Source organism: Macrobrachium nipponense, chromosome 13 (assembly GCF_015104395.2).
Source record: "Macrobrachium nipponense isolate FS-2020 chromosome 13, ASM1510439v2, whole genome shotgun sequence".
NCBI classification, from domain to species: Eukaryota; Metazoa; Arthropoda; class Malacostraca; order Decapoda; family Palaemonidae; genus Macrobrachium; species Macrobrachium nipponense.
In genome coordinates this window covers 77,993,779-78,003,778 of record NC_087206.1, presented here as the reverse complement: position 1 = coordinate 78,003,778, position 10,000 = coordinate 77,993,779, and the positions used below count along the sequence as shown (strand labels likewise).

The window sequence follows — 10,000 nt, the reverse complement described above, 5'->3', positions numbered from 1 at the left end:
GTAAATACGTTTACAATAATAATAATAATAATAATAATAATAATAATAATAATAATAATAATAATAATAATAATAATAATAATAATAATAATAATAACAAAAAAATGGAAAGGCATTCTCTGCTTTATCAAGCAACTGCAAGATGAGGCCAGAGATATAGTTTCTCTTTCGTTGTCTTGATTATTAAGAAGACACCTCCGCCCCCCCTGCCTCCCCCGCCCCCTGCTCCCCTGCTCCCCCGAACCCCACCCCAAATCATTTTTGGGCAGAAATCATGACCAAAGAAATGACCTCAGATCAACACAAAGTGATTCTTATCGTGGAAGGTTTTTCTTATTCTTATTTTTTTTATTTAATTTTTTCTTTATCGTGGAAGGTTTTTCTTATTTTTATTTTTTTTATTAATTTTTTCTTTATCGTGGAAGGTTTGCAAAAGGTACCACGCCAACATGCAGAGGGATTTGCGTCGATTAGCAACTCACGAAGATGTCAGTCAGTCACTGAGGGAGGGTGTGTGATTCTTCGCTCTCTCTCTCTCTCTCTTTCTTTCTCTTTCTCTCTCGCTTCTTGCAGGTGTAGCTGGCGCAGTGATTGGCTGTTAGTTTAGTTTTTTTTTTTTATATGTATATTTTATTATTCAAGTGTTGTATATAGATGCATATACAAATATATATATATTATATTTTTATATATATATATATATATACTATATATATATTATTCAAAATATATACATATACATAGATACATACCCACACACACACACACACGTATATATATATATATATATCTATATATTATATATATATATACATATATATATATTTATATATATATATATATATATATGTGTGTGTGTGTGTGTGTGTGTGTGTGTGTGTTTATGTAAGTATATGTATATGCATGTGTGCACGTGTAATACCTAACCCCAGAATGAGTCCAACTGTTCGATCATTTCATTCCGTGTCTTTGAACTTTCCGCAATTACGATTCCGTTATTGGCTCTGATTTTTTTTATTTTTTCTTTCGTGTTGCTCTCTTCTCACGTCATTCCATCGAGTAATTGGCTAAGATTGGTTAGCCGATTTCTTACCAATTCCGCTGATAGGAGCAGATCGTCCGTCGTGTAGAGTATTGCACAAAAGTAATTATATATCTTTTATACACTATTTGTGTAGAGGTTAAACGGACCACCATATGAGAAGAGTAACTTTCCTTGAGAACACTTGAGCACACAATGATAAATTGTGCAGTTTTTGTTTGTTTGGTTACTTCGATGATTTGTGTAGCTAATATTTCTTGCGTAATTGGGAGAGGAATTGAAAGGATTATATATATATATATATATATATATATATATATATATACAGGTATATATATATATGTATATGTATATGTATTGTATATATATATACATATGTAGTATATATATCCATATATATATATATTAAATATAAATATACATATATATTATTAAGTATATATTTATAATTCAGACATACGTACACATACATACTATAAACACCTCTCTCCATTCAAGAATTAATAGAAAGTGACACCGCTCGGCACAGCTGTTGAAAGAAATCAGGAATTAAATTGATTGTAACTCTCAGCTCTTTCAGTTCTAAAGAGAACGAATAGTATATCCCAACTAACGATCAACCTTGATATATATACACACACATATATATATACTATATATATATATATATATATATATATATATATATATATATATATATATATATATATATATATATATATATATATTATATATATATATATATATAGAGAGAGAGAGAGAGAGAGAGAGAGAGAGAGAGAGAGGAGAGAGAGAGATACAGGGTGTCCATAATGTCCCAGTACCATTACAAGTATTTATGGCTTTGTATTGGTATTGGGACTTTATGGACGCACCCCTGTATATATATATATATATATATATATATATATATATATATATATATATATATATATATATATATTGTAGTTAGTATGTATAGTGAGCGTTTAAGAGTTATGTTCTCTTAAAGAAATTTATTTTTTGATCTATCTTACTTTCCTATCTTCCAAGGGCTGAAAAAAATAATATTTAAGCTTAAAAAAAAAAAAAGAGTTGGAATTTAGATCTAGAAACAATTTAAATTCCAAATCACATTTTTTTTCGATCCAAAATAATCTGTTATATTTCCGGCCACGTTCAGTAGCAGAAATGGCACCTAACTAACTTTATTTAGTTTTCTAAAAGTCGAAAGGAAGCTAATAAATATCATACATGTCTGAGTTCATTTATGCAGTTGGTTGAGTGACTGATTTACGAGAAAGAGAAAGTCTGAGGAGTTGGACAGCAAGAAAGAGCGATGCAGAGAATGTAAAGTAAAAGTGGGTGTTGCTAGGGGGCCGAAGGGACCTTTAACAATGCCTACAGTGCCGTGCGTCGGGTGCACTGACGGCACTAGTTATCCCTCTGTGGGGTTTATGCTAATGATTTGAAGACAAAACCGTCTCTATAGTGGGTCGTTAAAATCTTCAATTTTTGAGAGAAATGTTATTTTTCCATTAGTGACCCCCAAACGAAATAGTTGGGGTACTCTATACACCCCTTGAGGCTCAACAGCCTCCTGTTGCATATATTTCTTTAATACTCGATGGTTTTGATCTTCTAAACGTTATTAATATCCAAGTGAACACTAAATGCAACGCTGATTGTATGAGGCAATTCGAGTTCTGGTCTTCAATCACTCGTTAGTCCTTCTAGTCTCAGACCTGTGATGTACAGAGAATGAAAGAATCAGTTAAATTTTGACTTCTTAATTTCAATTTCTGAACGCTGGACGTCTTTACCCACGCCTAAAGTTCTTGAAGTCATTTACTCCACAGGGATCCCAGACAGGTAGGCCTATGTAGCAAAATCACAGGTAGATCTCACTATAGGCACCTATGCAAAAGAGACTTAGTTTGAAGCAAACAGTCTCCCGTTTGTGTCAGCATAAACAAGTGCACAGAAACATTATTTTATTCAATAGACACATTACCTCACAGCGACAGCGTCTTCATGAGGAACTATACTATATGTAGATTCCCGGTTCTCATCAAATCTCTGGGATGAGATTGCGAGAACATATTTTTTTTTCCCAAGGATTTGAAAAACTTCCTTGTAAAGTCAAGTGTCCTAATCGCTAGGAAGCCGCTTAACGTGAGAAATGTCGCTGTACTAAATGGCTATATAGGTCTATGCATTAATGGTTTGAACGTAGAGGTTTTAGGCCTATTGCATGTGTGGGTGTTTAACCGATAAAACCGCCTTTTGTCTTTCATTACAGCGAAGGTTCTGGAGGAATATCCACCTTTACTGTCGTTACCGGTTGATTTCTTTATCTGCATCGTATATATATCCTTTATTCTTCTGAGGTGTTGGCAACTAATTCAATTTCTTATAAGAGTTATTATGAATCTTCTCATTTGATGATGTGCACAGGCTTTTAGTACTATCTCTCTCTCTATATATAGTGCTAAATAAATGCACGTCTTCTGGCAAACTTCCATCGCATTAGTCGCTTATGAAACTCTATTAGCATCATAAGAGAGAGAGAGAGAGAGAGAGAGAGAGAGAGAGGAGAGAGACAAGTGTGCAGCTTCCTTTCCCAATTTCCTTGGTGTTGATCTTAATTCCACATTTCCAATTATCAATCTCCCCTCTTATTTCCGCCCAGCTGTCTGAGAGAAAAAGATTACACGCACCTTTCCTTTTGTTCTCTCCGTTCCCTCCTCCTCCTCCTCTACATCTCATAAAACGTCTATCCCGCACCAACGCCCAAAATCTCACACACCGGAAACTCATTGTGCGTGCAGAGAGAGAGAAGAGAGAGAGAGAGAGAGAGAGAGAGAGAGATAACGCAACCCAACTCGCTCCCAGATAGACTCGCCTCGACCTGCTCTAGTCTAAACCGAGATATACCACTACTTTTGTTTATTTTAGTCTCATGATGGAGACTGACTGTTTTGAGTTTGGTTTCGTCTTTATTATATGACTTTGACTTTCCTCCCCCTTGAGTTATTTAGACGTTTTAGAGGACGCATCAACTCAAAAAGCTTTCGACCCCGAATTGAGTTAATGAATCATGAGTTGTTTTATCTCTTATCGCGAGGCAGTTTCTTCCAGTAACGGCGGTTGCTTGTGGCAATCATTACCACATATCACTTTCTGCACACTGGGGCCACCTGCGTTGCCAGGTGCAAGATGCCTCTCTTTTTGTGATAGCCCAATACTTATCAGTAATGAAGAGATAACTTAGCAAAATTGGTCTTACGATGCTGTGGTGTAAAGAATATTAGAAAGCAAATGCCATAATCATCCGATAATTCATCCAAGAAATAAAAAATCGATCTAGAAATTCTCGATAACATGCGTCGCTTTGCTCGGCTTCGAAGTCCTAAACAATTATGTGAGGCTTAGCTCCGCCCACCACGCGAAGGCGGACCTATAGGAGGGCGCCTCGCGGAGGTTGTTTCATCATACGCTCACCCGCGGCCGAAAGTCCGCCCAGATTTCCCATTGTTCGCTCTCGAAGGCGCTTCTGCCCTCTTACTCGAAGCCAAAGTCGCCCTTAGAGCGAGAGAATCGCTCTAAGGTGATTTGGTATTCATCGCCCGACTCTTAAGCGTGGTTGTATTGTAAAAGTCACTGTCTCGCAATCGACCATATTTGTCTTGAGCGTTTGTCGGTGAAGAAGAAGAACTTCTTCTTCTTCTTCTCGGGGGGACTTTGCCGTCGACGGCTAGACCTATAGTACTACTAGACTAGTACCATCGTCTTCTTCTCCTTATTACAGCCATTGTGAGCCGTTACAGTGATCATCCTTAATTTATTATAGACTCATGAGTTTAAGCTTTGCAATAAGCGGTGGGAGTGACTGACAGGGAAAGAAAGAAAGAAAAAAGAAAAAGAAAAAAAAAAGGTTATTCCCGTCCGCCTTCAACCCGCAAAAATTAAAGCAACACCTCCTCCGTCCGATCGCAGCCTGGTTATTTAAATCATGTCCGGAGCGTGGATTGGCCGTTGTGTTTTGTTGTGTTTTCTGGCCGGGACGAGCTTGTCTGCCCCCTGGTGAGCACCGCGCGAACTAACTGAGGCCGCCTCACTGAACTCTACGGTTCCTGCCTGATTTCGGCCGGTAATTCGGGCGAGATTACCGTATACTACTCCCCTGGCCGGATTATGACAGCTTAAATGCGGGCTTCGTGTCCTGACTGACGTCGGGTGATTGAAACGACGTTTTTTTTTTACATTTTTTTTTTTATACATATTTCTCGGCACAAATAGGCTTGCAAACAGAGAAGGATAATCGCTTACCAATTCGATAACATTGTACGGAATTATATATATATATATATCATGACTTAGTGCCTGTGACTTTGGCTTGGGCGAAGAGACACGAGAGAGAAGAGAGAGAGAGAGAGAGAGAGAGAGAAGAGAGAGATCTTTCTCACGTATACCAATGTGCCTCAAAAGTCGATGAGAAAGAGACGGCGCTTAAGATGACCAGTTATTCCTTCCCGAACTCTGATCAGTGGAAAGAATCGAGCAACAACAACAACAATAACAACAACAACAGCAGCAGCAGTAGCAGCAACAACAACAATAACATAAGCACTCCTGGTGTCACAAATATGGCCACATTCTGCCAAAATTCAGGTGAGATTTACTGCCCCTGTGTAATGATGACCAGTTTACTGATTTTCGTTTGATATATTTTATTCACTTTCTTTCATGGTATTTTTATGTCTCTCTCTCTCTCTCTCTCTCTCTCTGGTGGAATTTACTGATTTTCCTTAAATATATTTCATTATGTTTTTCATGGTATTTTAAGTCTTCTCTCTCTCTCTCTCTCTCTCTCTCTCTCTCTCTCTCTCTCTCTCTCTCTCAAGTTTCCATTAAATTACACCATATCTATCTGCAGAAAATGAAGGAAAAAAAAACTAGCGTGTCAGACGACGAATATTATTATTATTATTATTATTATTATTCAGAAGATAAACCCTATTCATATGGAACAAGCCCACCACAGGGGCCACTGACTTGAAATTCAAGCTTTCAAACAATATTATGGTATTCATCAGGAAGTAAGAGAAGGTAAAGGGATAAATTGAGCTTTTAATAAAACTCACAAAATAATAATGTTTGATCTACGCATTACTAACCTAATACTATTCTTCTTGAATTTTGATACATTTGTAGAAATTCGCAAATTTTTGAATTCATTTTCACATTTTGAATTTTGTGGTATCTCTTCTTATTGTATTTTTTTTTCCTTTATCCCCTCTTACTTCTTCCTAATGAGTACATTAATATTCTTTGGAAGCTTGAATTTTAAGTCAGTGGCCCGGGTGGAGGGCTTGTTCCATACGAATAAGGTTCATCTTCCGAATAATAATAATAATAATAATAATAATAATAATAATAATAATAATAATAATAATAATAATAATAATAATTCACATGCTACAGATTTCTATTCAGCCGAATAGCCAATGATTCTTGTGATAGATAAATTATTATCAAGGGTACACTTGACTTTTCATGACAGGTGTATTGCCTGAAGGGGAGTTGACGGAAACATGTTATTTTTTGTAATAGCTATATGGAACATGCAGGTAGTCGTATTCAAACTCATGTCATAATGAAATTTGTAGGAAGTCGTATTCAAACTCATGTCATAATGAAATATTCACGAAGTTCGTATTAAAACTAATCTCATAATGAAATATGGAGGAAGTCGTAGTAACACTCATGTCATAATGAAATATGCAGGATTATTCGAACACAGTTCAATATGAAATATGCAATAGTCATATGCAAACTCATGTCATAATGAAATATGCAGGATTATTCAAGCACAGTTCAATATGAAATATGCCAATAGTTCATATGCAAACTCATGTGTTTCATAATGAAAATATGCAGGATTATTCAAGACAGTCAATATGAAATATGCCACATAGTCATATGCAAACTCATGTCATAATGAAATATGCAGGATTATTCAAGCACAGTTCAATATGAAATATGCAATAGTCATATGCAAACTCATGTCATAATGAAATATGCAGGATAAAATTCAACACAGTTCAATATGAAACATGCAGGTAGTTATATGCAAACTCATGTCATAATGAAATATGCCGGGAGTAATAAAAAACAGTCCAATATGAAATATGCAGGTTGCCGTATTAAAACTCATATCATAATGAAATATGAACGAAGTATTCAAACAGGTCGACATAAAATATGAAAGAAGTATTCAAACTTAAGTTATATGACTGAAATGACATGGAAAAAACTGATAGAGATCTTGAATATTGTTATGAATACAATGTCCTTTGGGCATGCGGTCAAAATTCCTTGGGGGTCAGGGTGTTGCTTTGACCAGCTGCAAGGTTGCAAATGATTTTCGGTACGTATGCAAAAATATTCTTGCAACGGTGCTTGAGAAATGGTTTGTGAATATTAAATGATTTGGTTATTTGTGATTAGACTAAAAACACATTTATGTTTTGTATGCATACATAACGAATCTGTTTGATAGCTTTTGATAGCTTATTATATATATAATATATACTTTGCTATATATAAATATATATTTTGCTTTTGCTGGTACGAGCTCGATCGTCAATCAGATTTACAGTACGAATAAACAAATCACATTTGTATGAATTTAGCATTCTGATATATTTGGCATAAGATAGCTGAAAGAGTATCGTGTTTTTAAAATTTTTTATTTTTTATTTTTGCAAAATTCCAAATTTCCGAGTTGAGGGGTATAACCCATTTTTACCACTTTCTCGAAGAAGAATGTATAGAATATATATATATATATATATATATATATATATATATATATATATATATATATATATGTATATATAGTTAGGCTCTATATATAGATTCAAATAAAAATATTCAAAATGGTAACAAAATTAATAAAACAAAAATAAAGATAATGAATTAGTAAGGGAAATATAAATAGTAAAATGAGAATAAAAACAATAAAGATTAAGAGATAATAAAATAAATAAGAAAAATAAAATAAAAATATATAAATAAATATAAAATGTATTTATATACAATATATAATATATATATATATATATATATATATATATAATATATATATATTATATATATATTATATATAATATATATATATATATATATATATACATATATAACCATCATTATTCCAACGAGACGTAACGACATGACCGGTGGAAAAAGTATAGTAGTAGGTACTACGTTTTTCAAAACGGTAAGAAATTGTAAAAAAAAAAGAAAAAAAAAAAAAAAAAAAAAAGTGCGTCGCCTTCATCCTCTCGAAAGAGATTCGAATCTAAGTCCCAGACCTGACAGAAAAAACAAAAGGCGATTTTAAAAGGTACCAGAATCTGCCGTCGGAATGTTACCTGTGTATTTGAGAGAAGAAGAAGAATGTGTCAGTGGTTTACTAATGTGAAACTTGGTTAACTAACACCTGTGGTTTGGCCTCCTCTTTCTCTTATGGATTAACCGATTAACTACACGGCATGTGGATCGTAGCTGTTTTTGAAGATTATTATTATTTTATTATTATTATTATTATTATTATTATTATTATTATTATTATTATTATTATTATTATTATTATTATTATTCATGTAGAGATTTATTTTAAGTATAGATGTACCAATACATAACTGTGGATTTGTATCCCTGATGATTATGATTATTATTAAATGTAAATATATAAATAAATATGCATATATATATATATATTATATTATATATATATATTATATATATATATCCTATATATATATATACCATAAAACTGTGGAATTGTAACTGTGATTATTACTATATTATTATTATTATTATTATTATTATTATTTTATTATTATTATTATATTATTGGACTATGGATTTTAGAAGTTTCTAATTATTATTAATATTATTATTAATTATTTTAATGGCTCAGAGTTTTTCTAAAAGAGCATTATTATTATTCATTATTATTATTATTATTATTATTATTATTATTATTATTATTATTATTATTATTCTATTATTATTATTATTATTATTATTATTATTATTATCATCTCATATCGAGATCAAATTTGTAACAAACCTGGTTTGATATCTAGAATTAGCAATATTATTAATAATAATAATCTATAGGTCCCTTATATTAATAGTAGTATTAATATTACAATTATTCGGATATAGCTTTTTGCGACTATCATTATTATTGGAAATCAACACTAAGCCAACCGTGCGTGCAAAAGAAATATATTTCTACGCCACCCCCAACACAAGTCGGGATCGAACCCCGATTTTAAACTTTCATCCCCACGAGAAAGTGAAATTTTAGCTTTGTTATTCTGACTTTGTCCAGTGACGGTGGAGCACTTGAAATGCAGGTGTGATTGCAGTTGTGTTGGGTAAAACCGGTGTACTTGTGAGCCATGTTTTATTTTATTTATTTTTTTTTTAATTAAGGGATCAGATGTATTGAGGGTGAATGACTTATTATTTCTTTTATCTATACATGTATGTATATATATTTCTATTATTTATTTATTTTATATATCTATTTTTCTGATATTTATTTATTGATAGAGAGAGAGAAATGGAAGAGGTTTTTTGTCGTTTGGAAAGATTTCTTAGACTGATTCCCGCGATTCCTACTTTGATTACCTTTGTTCATAATTTGATTCCTGATGTGCTGATTTAATTTCTGCGATTCCTAATTCGATTACTGCAATTCCTAATTTGATTTCTATATCTGATTACTGCAATGTCGAATTTGATTACCTGTTATTCCTAATTTGATTCCTGGCATTCCTAATTTGATTTGCGATTCCTAATTTGATTCCTGCAGTTCCTAATTTGATTACTTAAATTCCTGATTTAATTCCTGTCCCACCTAATTTGATTCCTGCTATTTCTAATGTGATTCCTGGT

The 10,000-nt window shown here is 33.0% G+C and overlaps 1 protein-coding gene across 2 annotated transcripts in view; it reads left to right on the top strand.

Moving 5' to 3' along the window:
• The window catches only part of LOC135225873 (paired box protein Pax-6-like), a 66,002-nt gene that overhangs the window by 25,899 nt on the left and 30,103 nt on the right, over nucleotides 1-10,000 (top strand). The window contains exon 1 of one of the 2 annotated variants that reach the window (XM_064265428.1): nucleotides 5,478-5,695. The exons of the other annotated variant lie outside the window; for it this stretch is intronic. Coding sequence (XP_064121498.1) covers nucleotides 5,539-5,695 — 157 coding nt within the window. The 5' untranslated portion in view covers nucleotides 5,478-5,538. Of the gene's footprint in view, nucleotides 1-5,477; nucleotides 5,696-10,000 lie in introns of those variants that run through there. 2 annotated transcript variants of the gene reach the window in all.